This window comes from Leucopleurus acutus, assembly GCF_964270905.1.
Source record: "Leucopleurus acutus genome assembly, chromosome: 8".
Lineage (NCBI taxonomy): Eukaryota > Metazoa > Chordata > Mammalia > Artiodactyla > Delphinidae > Leucopleurus > Leucopleurus acutus.
The window spans coordinates 101,458,244-101,477,796 of NC_139151.1; the positions used below are offsets into that span (position 1 = coordinate 101,458,244).

Genomic DNA, 19,553 nt, shown 5'->3' on the forward strand with positions numbered 1-19,553 from the left:
GACTTGGCACTTGTAGCGTTGCTGTGAGAGAGCCACTGTGGGCTGTGTGGTGAGCCTGGGCACCAAATGCCCCTGCTCCAGGGCTGGATGTAGCTGATAAAGACATTCGATCACATTCCGCTCCTGTATTGTCACGAACCGAGGGATTTGATCGGAGCTCTGGCACGGCCTTCTCAAGTGCTAACAGACCACCGTCACTTCATGAAAAAAGGCCCTCCATAGTGAAAAGCTGACAACCAGAGCCCCAGACTGTAACCTCTCTAAATAACAGCATCTTTAGCATCCAAGCCTTGCTACTTTTTAAGTTTTAGTTTTAGATAATTCACAGACAATTTTAATAGAATACACAGAAAGATCCTGTCTACCTTTTACCCGCTTTTACCCTCTGGGTAACATCTTGCATTTGAAACTATAGTACAGAATATTCCAGGATACTTATATATAATCAAGATAAAGAACATTTCCAACTCCACAAGGATTCTCTCCTATTTCCTTTTTACAATCACACCCACCTCCCTGCTGCCCCCTACTCCTCCCTAGCCCTTGGCAACCACTAATCTGTTTTCCATTCTTATCAACTCCTTTCTTAAAAAAACCCAAAAAACCAAACACCCTGATTTTCTCATAACCAGAAGGGCAGGGAGTCCAAAGTTAGGTCCTTGACCCCAAGGGACATGTTCTCCCTGTCGTAAGCGGGACACCAAAGCCCGCTCAGAACTGGGGCTCAGTGGAGAGGGGCGGTGAAGCCCAGGGCTCTGATATTAGCACGGTTCCTGGTCTTCTCCACCAGGTGATCCTCAATCGCCTGCCACGAGTTCTGGAGCCCGCAGCAGGAATGTTGCCTTGCGTGATTTTAATTTCATCTTCCTGCTTATCTCAATAACACAATCCGCGCTTCAAACTCCAGTAAAAAGAAAACTGAAGTGGCCCCAGGAGACTCTTATCACCACCCGGCACCTTGGGAGCCTGGGAAGATGGAGCCGAGCGAGTGTGCGGGTGGAAGGTGGGTGGGGACTACCTTTCCTTTAACCTATTTCCGCGGCGGCCCCACCGGACTGTGTGCGCCCCTCAGGTGACGGCGCCCGAGGGTATTCCGTTGCTAGGGGCGTTACCAAGGAGGGGCCACGAGGAGGGGCTCTCTTCCGGGAGGAGGGCAACTGGTAACCCGGAAGCGGTCGGCAGTGCGGCGCTGTTTAAAGATGGCGGCGGAGGAACCTCAGCAGCAGAAGCAGGAGCCGCTTGGCAGCGACTCGGAAGGTACCGACCGGGGGAGGGCCGTCCGGCCTGGGCTAGAGGGGGCGATGCTGGATGGCCAGTTCCCGAGGAGAGGCCAGGGGTGGGGCGGCCGGTGGCGAAGCGCGCGGACGGCCCCTTCCTCCGCCACCTCCCCCCCTCCCCCTCACAATGGAAGGAGGCTCTGTCGCGACCCCCGGCCGGGCGGGCGGGCGAGCGAGCGGGGCGGGCCCACGGCCTCGGCTCTTCTCCCTCGCTCGCTCCCGGGGCGGGGCCTAGGCCGCCCCGCCCAGCACCCAGCCCCCTCCGTGCCGGGGCCGGGCGCCGGGCTCCCGGGTCCCCAGCTCTCCCGCCCCGGTCCTTGCAGTCAGTCCCGGGCGTCCTCCGGGCCCGGCTGTCCGCCTTCTCCAGAGCCGACCGAGCCCGGAGGGGCGTCGAATTACGCCGGGCTGCGGAGCACAAAGGACTGGGTGGGCCGCTGGGGATGCTGCGGGCGGCCCGGGGTTGTGAGCGGCCGCAGGTGTGTGCCCCTGAGGGCAGCAGCCTTCGTTTCCGGTAGAGCCCCCTCTTCTGGCTTTGCAGCCTCTTTCCGCCTGTCTAGGCATTGTTTTCTTAGACCCCTGAAGAGTTGGACCTTTCAGAACGATCCCACCCTCTTCTTTTCACCCCTGAGTTAGACGCGGGGACTGAGTAGGTCACTAGGGTGGGAGGGACAGCCCTGTTGCGGGGCAGCATAGGGGATGGGTGGAGGCCCAGCTGAGGATCCGGGATGCTCAAGCTCAGAAAGATTGGCCTTAAAAATCATTCCGCGCCCACCTCCCATTCTAATCGCATACTCGAGGGACTGAGCTTTCGGAGACCCAGCCCCCTAGAATGGACTTGTTCAGGATCATGTAAGTTAAGAAAGAGCCAGGGCCAGGATTCAGATCTCCTGGCTCCTCACCAGTGGCTGCTCAGAGCGGGTCCCACAGGGTGGACCTGCCCAGCTCACTGATGAGTATTTAACGCTGTGCCTCTGAGGTAGCACCTCCTCATGACACTTCAGTGAAGGGGGAAGGTGGTGGTATTAGTCCCTATTCACAGCTGAGGATAAGCCTCTGCAGTGAGGTAGCAGAGGAGGGTTATTGTGGTGAAGAGTGCAGGCTTTGAAATTAGACGAACCTGGGTTTGACCACAGGTCTTAAACCTTGGGCAGATTTCTTCACCGGTCTGCATTTGTTTATCTGTAAAATGGGCACCATTAAGAATACCCAGGATGGCAGGTGGAGGAAGGGTGTGATTGAGCAAAGTGCAGGCTCACAGGAAGCACTCATCCAGCCCAAGACTCTGCCTCCTCATCTTTCTTTCCTCAGGAGACCCTGCCTGACTCCAGAGCATTCCCAGGCTTCTGGGAAGTGATGTTAGAAGGCAGGGAAAGGGTTTGTTAGAGCTTTAAGAGTGTACCTTGGGGGTCGTCACCTTGGCCTCCTCACTTTAAAGATGAGAAAACTAAGGCCCAGGAAGGGAAGGGACTTTGCCAAGATCACACAGCTGGGGTGGAGCAGGGTGTGACGCAGGCTTCCAGATTCCAAGTCCGCTTTCCTCGCCTGCTCTTGTCCTCCGCCCAGGCTGCCTGGAGTGGGGATAGCCAGGGCCCACTGTAATCCTTGGCCTTCTTCCTTCTTCCAGGTGTTAACTGTCTTGCCTATGATGAAGCCATCATGGCTCAGCAGGACCGAATTCAGCAAGAGGTGAGGGACTGTGGCCAGCGGCCCTACTTTGGGGATGCATAGGGTGGACCTGAGCCCCCTCCTCTCCAGGCTGAGCTGGGTACTAGATACCTTTATGGGGGGCGGTGGTCACTGTGCCACTGGGCTCAGCAGCTCTCATTTAGGTGTTGTGGCTGATAGGTGGGGGTCACTCCGTTCACCTATCAGAACATGATGGATTTCCTGCCCTCTGCAGATTGCTGTGCAGAACCCTCTGGTCTCAGAGCGGCTGGAGCTCTCTGTCCTATACAAAGAGTATGCTGAGGATGACAACATCTATCAACAGAAGATCAAGGTGGGAGCCTGGCTGAGGGGGCAGGGAGAGCTCTCGGGTAGGGACAGGGCGGGAGCGTGCCTGTTTTAGACCTGCTCCTCGCTGGGTCTGGCCTCAGAGAGGGTAGGATGTTGGGGGAGCCCTCTGGTTCACAAGCATGCAGACTCTGGAACCAAAAAGACCTCGATTCAAATCCTGACTGCCACACAGCAGCTGTATCCTCAGCTGCTCCTTTGATGTCTCTGAGCGTGGGGTCTCTGAGTTGTGGGGTCTTCATCTGTGAAATCAGGATGATGAAAGCATCTGCCTACAGGGTGGTTGTGAGGTTGAGGGAGATGATGCCTGTGGGGCCTGGTGCAGGCTGCGGGGAGCTGACGCTTTCAGTGCTCGCAGTGGGGCTGAGAGGGCTGGGGCCGGCTGCGGGATGAGGGTGGCAGCGGGGACACAGTCCTGCATCCTGCTTCCGGGATGTGTGGAGAGGTAGGCAGCAGTGGGGAAAAGGGGCCTACAGACCTTTGTGCAAGGCCCTGCTGCATCACTTACCAACAGGTAAGTCCTTTAACCACTCACTTCCTTCTCTTTGAGCTGGGAGTTTGAAACGCGACAGTATGTGTAAACTGTCTAATCGGCACAGCCTAAGGGTTTAGTATTTTTTATTTTTAAATTTTATTTACTTATTTATTTATTTTGGGCTGCGTTGGATCTTTGTTGCTGCGCACGGGCTTTCTCTAGTTGCGGCGAACAGCGGCTACTCTTCGTTGCGGTGCGTGGGCTTCTCATTGCGGTGGCTTCTCTTGTTGCGGAGTGTGGGCTCTAGGCAGGCGGGCTTCAGTAGTTGTGGCACGCGGGCTCAGTAGTTGTGGCTCGCGGGCTCTAGAGCGCAGGCTCAGTAGTTGTGGCGCACGGGCTTAGTTGCTCCATGGCATGTGGGATCTTCCCGGACCAGGGCTGGAACCCGTGTCCCCTGCATTGGCAGGCGGGTTCTTAACCACTGCACCACCAGGGATGTCCCAGGTTTAGTAAATATTACTTCTTCCCACTCTCCCCCAAAGATCAGAGATGCTTAGAACCTTCCACCTGAAAGGAGGGACCTTTGGGGTTAGCCATTTCAGGGGCCAGTCAGGCAACCCAGGTGATTGAAGGTGGCCGGGTCAGGTGGTGAACAGCCACGCCACAGCTCGGGTCAGCCAGTAGCAGGCAGTAGAAGCTCATGGGGCGGATGGGAGTGTCCGTGCCTGTCACTCCATCGGTGCTTCCAAGACAAGCCAGAGGTTATTTTGCTGTAAAATCTCCAGGCTCCTAATAGTTGGCAGCTTGTTCAGATTTAAAATGTGGGGGCCAGACAGTGCACACAGATCCGCTCTGTGTGGCCTGGGGTCTCCTCTGACTCCTTGCTCAGGGCGTTTGTGGTTTACCCAAGAGGCCTGTAGAGAGAGGAAAGCACGGGCTCTGGGGCCCAGTAGACCTGGGTTTGAGTCCTGGCTTCACGCCTTCTGTGTGATCTTGGGCAGCACCCTGGGAGGAGGAGGAGGATGGGTACTAGCCCGCCGCAAAGGGCCTGGCGAAGAGTAAGTGCTCAGGACGATTCTGGTCGCTATTCTGGTAGCGGCAGTGATTTGGGCTCTTTGTACACATTTTGCCCCGTTCATTTAACATTTCTGAGCACATACTGTGGGCCAGGCACTGTTTTAGGTGCTGGAGATAGAGTGATGACTACAGCTGTCAACTCCTGCCCTCTAGGTGATGGTTCATAGTGGAAAGACAGCCATTAAATGAGAGGTAACCCTAATGTATGTCAGAGGTGGTAGGTGCTGTGGAGAAAAGTGAAGCGGGACGAGGAGATCAGGAGTGGGAGGGTTTGTGGTTTTATTTTTTTAATTTTTATTTTTTATAAACTTATTTATTTATTTATTGCTGTGTTGGGTCTTTGTTGCTGTGCGCAAGCTTTCTCTAGTTGCTGCAAGTGGGGGCTACTCTTTGTTGCAGTACGTTTGCTTATCATTGTGGTGGCTTCTCTTGTTGCAGAGTATGGTCTCTAGGCATGTGGGCTTCAGTAGTTGTGGGCTTGGGCTCAGTAGTTGTGGCTCACGGGCGGGCTTAGTTGCTCCGCGGCATGTGGGAGCTTCCCGGACCAGGGCTCGAACCCATGTCGCCTGCATTGGCAGGCAGATTCTTAAGCGCTGCGCCACCAAGGAAGTCCCCGGGTTTGTGGTTTTAAATATGGGGGTGTGTGAGTAATGAACTGAGAGGCAAGGGAGCAAGCTGGCGTGGCCGGCTGGGCAGAGCTGGGTGGGGGCCAGTGTGGCTGGAGCAGAGCGGGTAGGAGATGTGGGGGATGGAGCCGAGAAAGGACTCGGAGGGAGCTGAGTATTTAATGGGTTTCTCTGGTCGATGGTGGCCTGGGTGGGGATAGACTGAGCAGTGAGGTGGAGGCAGGGAGACCTGTGCGGAGGCTTGTGCAATAAAACCGGCTGGAGATGGAGGGACGGCCAGGGCGGCTGAGTGGCCCAGGTGAGTAGCGGTTGGATGCGGGCACAGCCGAAAGGGTCTGCTGCTGGGTTGGATGGGGTGTGAGGGTGGAGTCGGCAGCGGCTGGGAGGTTTTGGCTCCGCAGCTGAAAGGTGGAGGGCGGGCAGTTGAGGGGAGGCCGGGAGGAGGTCAGGAGCTGCCTGTTGGCTGGGTCGGTCTGAGGCGGTGGAGGCGAGGCAGTTGGGTGTGAGTCTAAGTTGGAGTTGAGGGCCAAGAAGGGGGCGGGTGAAGAGTTAGTTTAAATCCCATGAGCCGTGAGGTCAGGAGAGCGAGTAGAGCTGACGCTGAAGCTGCCCCAGGCCTGAGCAGGTTGTGCTGTTCGCATGGCAGGGGCTGTGGACGGCCTGCGGCGTGGTTGTCTTCTGGCAGGTGACACGTGGGCTCTTGAGGAGGGTGCGCTGTGGTTTGGTGGCCCCATGACCACCACAGGTTAGATGAGGAGGGGCAGCAGTGAGGTTGGAGGACACGGAGAGGGTGGGCCCGGCAGCACGTGAAGGGAGGACGCAAGTGGGGCGGGTGCATCACCGGCTGGTCTGGGGAGGAGTGGGTTCGACCTTAGGGCTTAGGAGGCCATCCGTGACCTTCACTAGAGTAAAAGCCTGCTGGGATGGAGTTCACAGCAGAAGAGAAATGGAGACAGTGGGTACACATGGCTTCACTAGAAGCAGAGAAATTGGGTGGTAGCTGGAAAGGAGTTCACGGGAAGCGGAGCGTGTTTTTCGAAGGGAGAACTGGTCTTGGGTTTATATGCTGATGGGTCTAAACGTGTCGGGAGAGAGAAATCGATGATGCAGGAGGAGAATCCAAGAGAGGCGGCTCTGGTGGCCGCCTCAGACCCTCCGAGGATAGAGAGAGAGGCCGTGGGTGGGTGTGCTGCGGGGGCCGAGGGGCCTCAGTCGGAGAGGAAGCAGGGTCATCGGGAAGGTGACTGGGGGGGGGCTTCAGGAGAACGGAGAAGGTATGAGATAGGAGAAGGGGAGGGGCCCAGGCCGGGGGAGTGAGGCCTGCTTGCCAGACAGCACTGAGGGCCAGACACACGCACGCACGCACGCACGCGCACACACACACACCCCGCTCATAGGGGAGGTTCAGCAGGCAGAAGAAGTTCCATTGAGCTGAGGCGGAAACTGGAAAAGAGCAAACCAGGACCTGTGAGCGGGCGGGTGGAGACTAGACGGGGGTGAGGGAGGCCGTTTCCCACCCTGAGGCTGTGTGGTAGGGGCCTCAGGTGTGGCGCGACGCCCCATACCCTAACTTGCTTGCCCTGGAGCCTTCAGGGTTTGAAAGACCGTTCACTGGAAAAGCTGTGTCGGTCAGGGACCCATTCTCTTGCCTGTTTTTATGAAACAGCAGCCCTTCGGGCCCAGCAGCGTGGCATACCCATTGCCTGGTGACCACTTCGGTGACCCGTGCACCCAGTGTGTCCATAACTCAGTTTCCTGGGGATTTGGGGGCTCCTGGCAGTGGGTTGCTAAGTGAGCCCCCACCCCAGAGTCAGCAGCCAAGGCTGCCAGGTGGCTGCTGGGAGCTCAGTTGCCACCCGCTCTGGTGTGACCTTTCTTGGGGGGGTTTCCTTGGCCCGCCATGGTTCTGGCCTGATGTTGACGGGCGCGGGGTGGGCTGGGGGCTGCCTCTCCGCAGGACCTCCACAAAAAGTACTCATACATCCGCAAGACCAGGCCTGATGGAAACTGCTTCTATCGAGCTTTCGGATTCTCCCACTTGGAGGCGCTGCTGGATGACAGGAAGGAATTGCAGCGGTGAGGAGGGTGGCCACTTGGGCACAATGGAAGCAGGTAGGGGAGGGTTCCGTGAAGGGCTTGTGGGCCCCCTCCTCCCTCTTGCTGACTGGGAGGTGTGCTTCCACCTGAGGCCCAATGACGGGCTGGGCCTCTGCTTGGGGCTTCCGTCAGTGGCCAGTCCCCCACCCCTGGGCTGGTCTCTCTGGGCCCCTGCTCTGCTGGCCTGGGAGCTCATGCCAGCCTCTTTTTCCCTTCCATCCACAGGTTCAAGGCCGTGTCCGCCAAGAGCAAAGAGGACCTGGTGTCCCAGGGCTTCACTGAGTTCACAATTGAGGATTTCCATAACACGGTGAGCCCAGCCACCCGGTCAGCCAGAGTGGAGCGGGGTGGCCTGGCTGTGGCAGGGTTGACCCATCTCCTCCCTCATCTTGCTCTCTGTCCCCCTCGGGTGGCAGTTCATGGACCTGATCGAGCAGGTGGAGAAGCAGACCTCAGTGGCCGACCTGCTGGCCTCCTTCAACGACCAGAGCACCTCGGACTACCTGGTGGTCTACCTGCGGCTGCTCACCTCGGGCTACCTGCAGCGCGAGAGCAAGTTCTTTGAGCACTTCATCGAGGGTGGCCGGACCGTCAAGGAGTTCTGCCAGCAGGTGCCGCCCCTCCCCACTCCTCAGACTTGGGCTCTTCTTTTCTCTCGTGCCTCGGGTGGGGAGCCCCGGGGCCGGGGTGGGGGGGACGGGGGAGGGGCGCCGAGACGCGGGCTGAGCCGCCCCTGTGCCTCAGGAGGTGGAGCCCATGTGCAAGGAGAGCGACCACATCCACATCATCGCCCTGGCCCAGGCGCTCAGCGTCTCCATCCAGGTGGAGTACATGGACCGCGGCGAGGGCGGCACCACCAACCCCCACATCTTCCCCGAGGGCTCCGAGCCCAAGGTCTATCTTCTCTACCGGCCTGGACACTACGATATCCTCTACAAATAGGGCCGGCCCCGGCCTGCCGCTGCCCTGCCTGCCCTCCCCTCTGCCAGGCGCTAGACATGTACAGAGTTTTTTTTTGTGGTTGTAAATGGTCATACTTCACTCCCCCACCCCCTTCCCTGTCATACGACCTTCCGTGTTTTATTAAAGGGGACGCTGGTGGTGAGCCACGTGTGTGCGTGTCCCTGCTCTGCTGCTGCCCACCTGGCTGCTCTGTGTCTGGCTGCCCCCCTTCCCCTCAGGTGGGTTCCTCTCAGCCTTCCACCTGTCCACCCCCAAGCTTCCCCGCCAGGAGCAGTTTTGAGGGGGCTGGGCCTCTTGGGGATCCCTCCTGCTTATTGGGGTTCTGCTTCCTTCCCTTGAGGCTCTGCCCCTTCCCTCTTTAGCTGGCCAGGGGCTTCCATGGGGATGTGGAAGTTCCTCAGAGACTTGCCCAGGGACCCAGGACCACCAGAGCTTCAAGCTGCCCCCCCATAGGCCCCGCCTCCACCCTGCTGTCCTGGCCAGGGCCTGGGTTGCCTGCCCTCCATCAGGGGTCTGCATGGTGGAGGAGTCCCGGGTGGAGAGGGCCGGCGTGATGGTGGGGCCTGGCTCAGGGCAGGTGGAGGAGCGGGGGCACCCCAGAGCACCCCAGGTGGTGCCAACCAGGCGGGGGAGGGGCAGTCCTCAAGCCTGTGCTTGGTCCTCCATGCCCAGGCCTAGTGGGGCTCGCCAGGCCACCATTCTCTTTGCACCCCTCCCCTCGGCCTGCTGCCTGTGCCTGCTTCGCACCCCCACTGCTTGGGCCGCGGTGTCTGCATCGCCTTCCTTTTTGCCTTCACCTCTTCTCTTCCCCCCGGCACATGTGGGGTCTCGGCCCCCAGGCTGTGAGCTCCTTGGGGGCAGGCCCTCAATAAATGTGAAGTGCTGCTGCCCACCTCTGCTGTCCGGCCAGTGCCTCCACCTGCCTAGCTCACCAAGAGCTCTCGCCAGCCCCTTTAAGCCAAAGCACCTGTCCACACCTGGGCTGCTTCCCTCACCCGCCCCCAGCCAGGGCTGGGACAGTAGGAGCTGCAACAGTAGTGGTCTTTATTAGAATAGAGGCTGCTGAGGGGGCAGGGGGCGGAGGGAAAGAATAGGGTGGCCAAGCCAGGCCCTGCTGCAGGCTTCCGCGACTTCTTAGAGCTGGGAGCGCGGTCCGGTAGGTCCAGACGAGTCTGTGGGCAAAGCCAGTAGGTCAGAGCATGTGGGCTGTGGGCCTCCCCTAGCTTCCCAGGCTTGCCTCCCTGGCTTCCCTGCGTGGGGGTGAGGGGAGCGCGGGGTGAGCGGGTGTGTTAGTGGGCACGTTAGTGGGCAGCCACACGGAGGGCCAGGCCCTGCTTACCAGTCCTGGTCAGGGTAGGCGGCGGGCTGCCATCACGCTGGAAGGCAGAGGACAGTGAGAGCCCGCCCGGGGTGGATGTGGGCGGGGCAGGGGCTGGCCGGGGCGCGCACCACGGGGTACGTACCGACAGGGAAGTAGTGGGGGAAGCGTTGCCGGTAGATGTTTTCGTCCTTCTCCAGGAACACGCATATGATGAGCCGGTCCACCTGCGCCAGGGCCTGTTCAGCCTGGGCGGAAACCACCCACACCCCGGCTCCCCGGCTCCCCGGCTCCCCGGCTCCCCGGTCTTAACACCGCCCTGTCCCAGCAGGTTTGCACCTGCCTCGCCCTTCGGGCGCTCTTCGACCTGAGTTTAGAGCTCAGGCTGCAGAAGGGGCTCATGGTGTGGTGTGCTATTGCCTTCTCGCACTACCCTGCGCCCTGGTTGCCGGGGAGGAAACAGCCCCGAGGAAAGGAGAGGGGACGCAGAGAGCAGTGGCAAGGCCTGAACCCCATGTGCCCAGCACTCTGTACGTGGCTGGTGGGGCTGGTCAGCGGGGCCGGGCTGCGCCCCTCCACCCACCCCCGTCTGGTCCTCTTGGCTGGGCCCAGGCCTCACCTTGTCCTTGTGCTGCTCTAGCCACTCGCGCAACGTGGTCAGCACTACCTCGGCCGCCGCCTCGTTGGGGTAGCCTGCGGACCGGGCCCGGTGGGGCGGGAGTGAGTGCCAAGCTCCCACCCGTCCCTCGCCGCTTCGCCTCGGCTCCCACCCACCCCCGTACCGGGCCCCTCCCCCTGCCCCGCCCTCCCGGGCCCCTCCCTGCGTCTGGGCCCACCCGCTGCCCACCCACGCCCTTCCTCCTCTAGACCCCACTCACCAAACACTCCTGTGGAGATACAGGGGAACGCCTAGGGTGGGGGGGGGTGAGAAGAGATTGGGGACCGCGTCACTCTCCGCTCCGCCTCCCGCCAGGCCGTGCCCCGCCCCCGGCTTCACGTCGCCCCCGCCCCCGCCGCCTGGCGCCCCTCACCACCGAGCGGAGCCGGTGCTCCAGCAGCAGGTCGAGGCTGCTCAGGTAGCAGCTGCGGAGCTCGGCAGCCTGGCTGGCGCTGGGCTCTCCGTGGGCGATGGGTCCCACCGTGTGGATGACATCTGTGGGAGGCGACGAGATCAGACCGGCCGGGGGCTCCGTGCGGTCCTCGGCTTTCCCTCCTGCCGGCCTGGGCCCTGGAGCGGACAGGAAACAAGCCCCCTCCTCCCCAAGTTCTGAGGCTCCCCGGGGAAGGGCCCCACCCAGGTCGGCACACAGGTGTACCCTCGAGCCTCAGTTCACGCTTCCACAGACACAGGCAGGCCCACGCTGAGCCCCTCCCCACATCTGTAGGCAGCCGGCTGAGGCAATGGGGCGTTGCCTCCTTAGCTCTTACCCTCCAAGTCCTGGCCCCTCCCCAGCCTCCACGCATCCCCTCCCGCCACCGGCTTCCTGGGGAAGGCGAGGAGGGGCCAGATCCTGGCACTTCAGAAGTGCCCCGAGGAGGCCTCCAGCAATTCTGTGGAGCGTGCACCCCTAACCCCCAGTTACAGCACTCACACAGGCGCCCAGTCTGCGCCCCACCGGGGTGGGGGTGTCGGGGACTCACACTTGGCCGGCAGCCGGTAGCCGCAGGTGATCTTGGCCTTGCCGGTCTCGCAGCTCTGAAGGGTCCTGCACTCGTCGGTGAGGAGGGGTCCGGCGGCCCGGTGGATGCAGCCGTCCACTGCAGGGGACGGGGGCAGTGAGCCTTGGGGTTCCCCGCCGCACGCCTGAGCCCGTTTTACAGAGAAGGCCGAGGCCCACAGACCGAATATTCCCGATCCCCTGGCTGTGCTGGGACTCGCAGGGCACCTCGCCCTTCTCCCGCGGCCTCCAGACGCTCCCTCACCCCTCCACCCCCTACCCCCACCCCTGGTCCCACACTTGTTTCACGTCTAGGGAAATCGAGGCGGAGACAGGGGCCAAAGCGGGCCCCGGCGGGAGCCGGCGCAGACCGGCCGGCAGGGGGCGCGCCCGGCCCGCCCTGCTCTTTCCTGGGCTCTTGGCAGGGACGCGGGAGGGGTTGGGGTCTCTCCGGGCCGAGGTGGCTCCGAGAGGCAGGGTCCGGGACGGCAGGAACGGCAGCCCGAGCCGGGCTAGGGGTAAGTCCGCCTTCCCGGCTCCGGCCCGGACGCGCCGCGGGGCCCGCTACCAGTCGCCGCCTCCGCGCCAGGAGCCCAGAGTCCCAAGGTCGACCTCTCAAGGCGAGGCCCCTCGGACCTACTTTACAAACTCTAAGACCCACTTTACAGACGCGGAAACTGAGGCCACCTAGTTATAAGAGGCAGATCCGATCCCGGCCTTGAGCTAGGTCTTCCAGCTCCTTCCCTGCGCCACGCGGGGAAGGTGATCCGGGCCACGCAGGTGTCTCCGGGAGTGCACCCCAGCTCGTTAACGAGCCGCCTCGTTAGTGCATCCGGCTTAATTGGGGCCGGGCCTGGGCTTGTTTATCCGAGGGCGGCTCTGGGGCTTCGCTAGCGACCTTGGGGACCTGGACCCCGATAAACAACTTGGGCGCAGGCCTAAGAGACTCTTCTCCTGTCCGACCTCGCTCCCTCCCGCGGCGCCGAGGGACAGGCGGGGTTTGGCCTTGTCCCTCATTGGCCCCGCCGCACCTTGTTAAGCCCTTTCCCCGCTCCCAGATCGTCCACTGCCTCATCTGATAATTAGGCACAGTGACCGCGCCGCCCCCCGCACCCCCCACACCCCGGCCTCAGGGGAGGCGTTAACAACCTGGCCAGGAGAACATGACCCACCTCTGGCAGGTCCCCAGCTCCGATTGCACCCTAGGCCTGTGTCAGGGGCTTCTTGGACACGGAGCTCAATGCTCTGCAGCAGGAAAGGACTATCATTTCCTCATTTTACAGATGCGCAAACTGAGGCCCTAGCTCCTTCATCACAGCCCCACCCTCAACATCTTGGCACAGGACCAAGGACACCAACTGGACCACCCCCTTTTCTTCTGTTTTCTTTTATGCGCTGTGAGGCCAATTAAACCTAATTTTGCGACTTCACTCAGGGATGGCACCAGGCGATTTCCCAGAGCGCCCCAGGCGTGGGGGTGGGCAGGTGGGGTAGAGGAGTTGGGGAGAACCCGGGGAGGGAATCTGGGACTGGGTCCCCCGCCTCCTCCTCTTGGGCAGACATGAGGATGGCGGCACCCAATGGGAGGGGGCAGAGAGTGGGGCCCTGGGCTGTGTGTCCAAGGTGTGGCACAGTGGGTGTACAGCGTCCACGTGCAGTGTGTCTGTCCCGGGTGGGGGTGCCAGGCGACCCACCCAGCACGGTGTGCCACAGCAGGGGCTGTGGAGCTGCGCAGCCTGGGTTCAGATGCCAGCTCTGCCAGTCACATTTGTGTGACCCAGGGCACTTAACCTCTCTGGACCTCGACTGCCCCATCTGTAAAATGGGATAATAGTAGTACCCACCTCATAGGAGTATTGGAAGGATTAAGTTAATTCCTGTAACGTGCTTAAGGCATGAGTGAAGGCGACGCCAGTGTTGGCTATTACTAGGTCAGAGAGACTGTATGGGCGTGTGCCCAACGTGTATACCAGGGAGCGGGGTGGGAAGTAGCGTCCAGGGCGTACGGGGTTAGCACAGGGACCTGCCGGAGCCGGCTCACCTGGGGACCTCCCAGCCCTGCCCCAGTGGTCTCATCCACTTCCCACCTGGTTGCCTGCCATCTCCCCGTGCTGTCCACCCTGCAGGCAACCTTGGCCCACTGTGGGGGCTGTGTGAAAGTGGCGCTCAGCGAGATCTGTGTTTGAGGGACTTATTGTTTCCTGCAGAAGCGGACAGGCCTGCAGCCAAGCCTTTGGGGCTGACCTGGGGGCATGAGGGGGTAGGAGGAGGGAGGAATTGGCGCTGGCAGAGCCCCCGGGCTGGAGTCCCCCGAGCAGCATACAGAACAGGGCCGGGGCCGTGTGCAGGTGCCCAGGGAGCAGTTCTCCCAACGCAGAGCTGAGGGACAGGCCCGGGGTTCCACCCCTGCTCACCCTTCCCCCGAGAAGCCAGCGCCCAGACTAGCCCTGGCACTCAGGGTTTCAGCAGCCAGGCCCCCTCCTGCCCCCACTCCCTGTCCACACAGCAGCCTGTGGCTCTCCCATCCCTGAGTGCCAGAGGAGGCCCCCAGCCCAAAGGGCTGCCCCTTCCCATGTCTCCCACCATGACCTGTACCTCCCCTGGCTCTGACCCCCAGGCCCGGTCCCAGCTCTTCCTTGGGCTAAGCTGAGCCCTGGAGACCAGAAGGAGGAGGCTTCCTGGGGTCCCATCCAAAGACAATGTCCTTCCTCCCCACTCCCCACCTGACCCTGGGGCAGCTGGCCCTTGGGTCTGCCTGGTTAGGGGGTGCCCCAGTTCATACCAATTAACCCTCGGTCCCCTCCCTGGTCAGCCACATCCAAAAACCCTCTAAAGCAACTATACTCCAAAAACAGTTTATAAAACAAACCCCAAATCCCTCAGAGCTCCAACCTGACCCCCACCTCACTCCGAGTCAGCAGAAAACCTGAGGTCTCTCCTGGGGAGACTGAGCCCACATGGGTGGTAGGGGCTTCCTCAGATGTCCCTCCACTAAGCTCAGGGCTGAACCCTTCCTCTCCTGGACGATGGCCCTAAGGCCACTCTGCCTCCCTCCTCAGCCTCTGCCTCGCTCCTCCACCTTTAAGGTCCTAGGTCTGGCTCCTTAATTTCAGCCTCAACAGCTTCTTTTTTTTTTTTTAATAAATTTTTTAAAAATTTACTTATTTTTATCTTTGTCTGCCTTGGGTCTTTGTTGCTGCACGCGGGCTTTTATCTCTAGTCGCAGCGAGTGGGGGCTACTCTTTGTTGCGGTTCACGGGCTTCTCATTGGGTGGCTTCTCGTTGCAGAGCATGGGCTCTAGGCCCATGGCCTTCAGTAGTTGTGGCCCTCGGGCTCAGTAGTTGTGGCTCGCGGGCTCTAGAGCGCAGGCTCAGTAGTTGTGGCACACGGGCTTAGTTGCTCCATGGCATGTGGGATCTTCCCAGACCAGGGTTTGAACCCATTTCCCCTGCACTGGCAGGTGGATTCTTAACCACTGCGCCACCAGGGAATTCCCTCAACAGTTTCTTGGTGAGCAAGGCGCTGAGCCATGTACATCCACCGTCTTATTTGGGCCTCACAGCCTGGCTGTGCTATTATTTTTCTTGCTTTAGAGAAGCAGAAATTGAGGCACAGAGAGGGTGAGAGACTTGCCCAAGGTGACACAGCTGGACTGCTCTACTTCCTCCAGGACCATGAAAGGACCTGTCTCTCCGTTCCCATCCTGAGCCTCCCTCCCACCCTGGCTGTCTGTCTACTGTTTGCCCTCCTCACCCAAACACTTAGGGAAGACGTTTTGTCTACGGCTGCTGTCTCCTCACTGCTGGCCCCTGCAGCCTGGCTCCTGTCCCCTCCCCACATCTACATATCCCCCTCCCGACAGAGGGACTGCTTTGGGGACCTTTGGTCTGGGACCCTCCTCTTGCACGACTGTTCAGCTGCACCCACAGGCTGACCACTAACTGTCTCCATCCGATCCAGCAAGGCTGCCTTGGGAGACCTGCTCTCCCCGTCCTCCTGCCTCCCTGATCTCTTCTGTCTGGGGGCCCTGTCTGCCCTCTCTCTGTTCCAGCCCTGACTGGAACAGATGTTCCAGGCACGTCCCCCAGAGAAGCCAGCCGCCCCTGCTTGGAAGCCCACCCCAGCCTCCTGCCATCGGTGTGGCCTCCACAGCCCTGCACTGAGCCTTCAGGAGCATCAACACAGACTCAGCCCCTGCCTCGCGAGTCCAGGGCCGGGAGGGCGCTGGGAGAGGGCAAGGCCTGGAGCCGGGCCCTCCTCGGAGCCGTGGAGGTGAAGCAGACAGGCTCCCGTGGGGGCCACTTGCCAAGGCGCTTAGGGTATTCTGACCGCTATTTAGAGTGCTGTAATATTCATGAAGGGAAGATTAGATATTTAAATTTATTCAGCAATGAATGCATCTCAGAGGGGGAGCATTCCTCATGCTAAACAAACAAGCAAGCAGGGGCTAATTAATTATTTACAGGATACAAGGAGGCCTGTGGCCTGGGGGAGAGGAGGGCAGCCGTGCCCCTGACAGAGGGCAGGAGACCCTGGCTGGCCCTGGGCCTAGCCCTCCAGCTCCCCCCCATTCCCCTCCACTGTCCTGGGGTCTGGCCCCCCCCCCGCTCGCCCCCTTCTGGGATTTCTCTTTCCAGAAATCCTGCCCACAAGCTTGCTAGTAGCTTTGGGCCAGTCACTTAACCTCTCTGAGCCTCAGAACTGGCCTCAGAAAGTTTGTGGGGAGGACTGAGGTTTGCTGAGAGGTGGCCTGGAGGGGGGCCGGTGGGGGACTGAAGGCCAGAATGATTAAGCAACTCGTCCAGGATCTCACAGTTACAGGAGAGCAGAGGCTCAGAATCGCTTCCCCAGGCTCCATCTCACAGGAACAGGGACAAAAGCTCGTGGAGGCAAAGCCACTCTCAGCCGGGTGGGGGTTGTGAGGCCTTGCCTGGGCAGCCCCCAGCCCTGCCCTGCGGACTCCTGTGGGTCCCCAGGGCAGCGGAGGGAGAGGATGGGCCTGGGCAGTGCCCTCCCAGGGTGCCAAGTCTCAGAGCCTCTGAAAGGAGCTCGCCGGGGCTGTGTGGGCCACGGCTCCTGGTAGCAGAGCAGACCTGGCCCCGAGAGACCCAAGGCCCCCTCCCCCCAGCTCTCCCACCCCTCCGCCAGGTCACTTCACCTCCCTGCACCTCAGTTTCATCTGTACAAGCTCAGTAACAGCACCTCCCTCTGCATTTGGTGTAAGCGTTCAGTGCGAGACGGTACCAAAGGGCCCTGCACGTTATCACATGTCGCCCCATTTTACAGATGGGGAGACCAAGGCACAGCCACGGACTCCGCAGGCAGAAGACTCCTCTGTCCCTCATGCTCTTGGGGTCCCCTTTGCCCAAGGGATGGGACACACTGCCAGGTGGAAATGTCACCCAGAAAGCCCTGGCAGAGAGGGCTGGGAAGGTAGAGGGGTGAGCTTGAGGCCCACGGGGCCAGGGGAGGGGTGCACCTCTCGAGCCTGGGAAGGCACCTGGGTCTGGGCCCTCGGGACCACCTCCCGCTTAGACGTCTCACCCCGCAGGCCCCAGGGGCTGGGCACCCGGGCTGAGAGCCCTCCATCTCCAGCCACACTGGTGCAGCCAGCAGCTGCCGCCCATCCCAGCCACCTGCACAAACGCCGAATGCCAGGGCTGAAAGAGGGCAGAAGCCTGAGCCGCTGCACCCCCAGGCCCCTAACCTGCAGGGGGCAGGCCCAGCCATACAGCCTGGCCAAGTGGCCCAGCCCAGGGCCTCGGGCCCCCTTCTCTCTGGCCCTTCCTACCCTCTTCATCTCTGGCCTCCATCTTCCTCCCAGGCCCAGGCCAAGACTTGGGATCCTCAGCCCCACACGATACCGCATTGCCAGAACTGCCTCGGCCTCTCCCTACACGCTCCTGGTCACGCATTCAGTCAGCAAACCCGTGCCAGCCCCCGCTCTGTGCTAGCCTTGGGCTCAGCCCACTGTGGGGATGCAGAGCCCACCCTCGCCAGGACCCGCCCTCAAGGGGCCAAGGCGGCTGGGTGCCCCAGGGAGAAGGTGGATGAACGACAGTTCCGCGATGTGATCTGAAATTCATTATGGGGTGAGATCAGCTCCTTAAATGGGGATTTCCAAACATTAGGGCTTCATTATGGACACAACGGCAGCGCCTCATTCATCATGCAAAAATCACTCCCGTTATTAAAAATCCCCCTGGCAGCCGCCAGCAGGGGCCTGGAGGCATCTTGCCCGCTGGGGGCGGGGCACGGGCCCCAGCGCCGAAGCTGGAGTCCCCGCCCTTCTCTCTCCCACCCAGGGAGGGCTGGCTGAGGGGTGGGGGTGGGGAGCACGGTTCAGCTCAAGGGACGCGGTGCCTCAGTTTCCTCATCTGCAAAATGGAGATGCTAACGGTACGTGCGTCCCATAGTGCTGTGACGGGGGTGAGATTCCGCAGGGAGAGCCCAGCAAGGCCCTGGCAACCAGGCAGGGGACACTCCACACGCCTGGCAGCTGTTAGCACCTTATCCTTCTCCTCAGCGGGGGCCTTTACTTGGGGGACCATGTCACTCCCCTGCTCATGAAACCTCCCATGGCTCCCACAAGTCCACGAAATACAATCATCAACGCTGAGCAAGGCTGGGGCTCCCTCCAGCCTCCGCGTGCCTCCCCCACCATCCTCGACACAGGCATTGGGCAGTGGGGAGGTGGACCCGCCAGGCGTCAGGCCCTGGGCGAGGGAGGTGAAGTGCAGCTCTAATATCACCGCGGTGAAACAGCAGAAGGAAACACACTCCAGAGCAAGAGGAGAGGGAAGGGAGCTGGGCAGGCATGGGTGCGGTTCAGGGTTGGGGAGGTGCCTCTGAGGTGGCATCTGAGCAAAGCCCTGAGTGATGAGAAGAAAGGCTTTGGGGAGGTCAGGGGAGGAGGGGTCCAGGCAGAGGGCTCAGCAGGGCAACAGGGGGAGAGGTGGGAGGGCAGGGCTGCATCCGCAGGAACCATCGCAGTGGGAAGGTGCCAGTGGGGCAGGAGCGTGGTCTGAGACGGCCCCTGGGGCCCTTTGCTGTGCCCTTGTCCAGGAATGCCCTTCCCCTCTCTGCCGCGGCACGGCCCCCTGCCCCAGACAACTTCTGGCCACACCCGCCCCATGCACCCACCCGCCGCAGCCTGGCACAGAGCCGTGCTCAGGACTGGCTGGTCAGGCCCACCCAGCCTGCCCTGGAGAGGGCCACGGGGGCCCCCTGTCTGCCTGCTGTGCTAGGCCCCAGCTAATCGGGGCAGAGCCGGGAAGCAATCACAGATCAGCGGCGCTGGGCGATGGAGACAGTGCCAGGTGGAGGTGCGCGGGATGGCAAGTGAGCTGGGCAGAAGGGGAGGCCTGAATCCTGAGGGTGAGTGAGCAGGAGAGAGCGAGAGGTGGAGAGTGCACGTGCCGGAGGAGCCGTGTGCAGGAGCGAGACAGAGATGGAGCGAGAGTGAGATGGCAAGAGACAGACCGCGTGGGGGCGAGGGAGACTCAGACGGAGACAGAGAGAGGAAAGAGGGTGCCCGCCCCGGACTCGTGGGTCCCTGTGTGGAGAGAGGAGAGGCTGGGCCCCGGGGGGCAGGTTCTGCCTGAGCCATGTGCCTGCATGGTGGGTGGGGGAGGAATGCACACAGATACCTGGGCTGGGGGAGGCGCCCCTGGGCACGGCCGGGCCACAAACAGGTCCCCACCGAGCACCTACTGTTTTCCAGGAGGTGACAGACAGACGCCCTGTGCATGCCCCTTAGTGGGGGAGCCTGATGGGGAGCAGTTGGTACTTAATCACACAAACAAGAGTCTGATTTTCAAGGGTGACAGAATACTGGCCCAAGAGGGGCAGTGTCTGCTGTGTCCCAGTGCCTGCTGTGTCCCAGCACTGAGGACAGTTCCAGGAACGTGGCAGGCCCCTCAGTAAATAGAACAGTGTGTGGCCGTGTGTGTGTGCGTGCGTGTGTGTGTGTGTGTGTGTTGGGGGGCTGCTGGTGGGAGGGGCTGCCCTGACATGGAGATAACTAGGTGGGAAGGTGTGGTGGGCGG

General features: G+C 61.0%; 2 protein-coding genes across 3 annotated transcripts in view; one reads left to right on the forward strand and one right to left on the reverse strand.

The window, feature by feature from the left end:
- The first annotated feature begins 1,182 nt into the window (after window positions 1–1,182).
- On the forward strand, window positions 1,183–8,670 carry OTUB1 (OTU deubiquitinase, ubiquitin aldehyde binding 1). Of its 2 annotated transcripts, none has more exons than XM_082845837.1 (7): window positions 1,183–1,257; window positions 2,902–2,963; window positions 3,178–3,276; window positions 7,426–7,544; window positions 7,791–7,875; window positions 7,982–8,176; window positions 8,310–8,670. In XM_082845837.1, exons 1-7 carry the CDS (start codon window positions 1,200–1,202, stop codon window positions 8,505–8,507), a joined length of 816 nt encoding a protein of 271 aa, XP_082701963.1. In that variant the 5' UTR covers window positions 1,183–1,199; the 3' UTR covers window positions 8,508–8,670. The 2 variants fall into 2 exon arrangements, with proteins under 2 accessions (XP_082701963.1, XP_082701964.1); XM_082845838.1 differs by having other exon boundaries at window positions 8,367–8,670.
- An 896-nt stretch (window positions 8,671–9,566) lies between these two features.
- The window catches only part of MACROD1 (mono-ADP ribosylhydrolase 1), a 152,665-nt gene continuing 142,678 nt past the window's right edge, over window positions 9,567–19,553 (reverse strand). The window contains exons 5-11 of the mRNA XM_082844815.1: window positions 11,488–11,604; window positions 10,878–10,999; window positions 10,725–10,755; window positions 10,466–10,539; window positions 9,992–10,073; window positions 9,868–9,904; window positions 9,567–9,700 (exon numbers count right to left, since the gene is read on the reverse strand). Coding sequence (XP_082700941.1) covers window positions 9,900–9,904; window positions 9,992–10,073; window positions 10,466–10,539; window positions 10,725–10,755; window positions 10,878–10,999; window positions 11,488–11,604 — 431 coding nt within the window. The 3' untranslated portion in view covers window positions 9,567–9,700; window positions 9,868–9,899. The remainder of the gene's footprint in view (window positions 9,701–9,867; window positions 9,905–9,991; window positions 10,074–10,465; window positions 10,540–10,724; window positions 10,756–10,877; window positions 11,000–11,487; window positions 11,605–19,553) is intronic.

Excerpts from the sequence above, each read along its gene's own strand:
- OTUB1 (XM_082845837.1), top strand. The coding sequence starts at position 1,200 with ATGGCGGCGGAGGAACCTCAGCAGCAGAAGCAGGAGCCGCTTGGCAGC. Across the intron at positions 1,258-2,901 it reads GCTTGGCAGCGACTCGGAAG|GTGTTAACTGTCTTGCCTAT; the intron begins GTACCGACCGGG and ends TCCTTCTTCCAG. Across the intron at positions 2,964-3,177 it reads AGGACCGAATTCAGCAAGAG|ATTGCTGTGCAGAACCCTCT; the intron begins GTGAGGGACTGT and ends TGCCCTCTGCAG.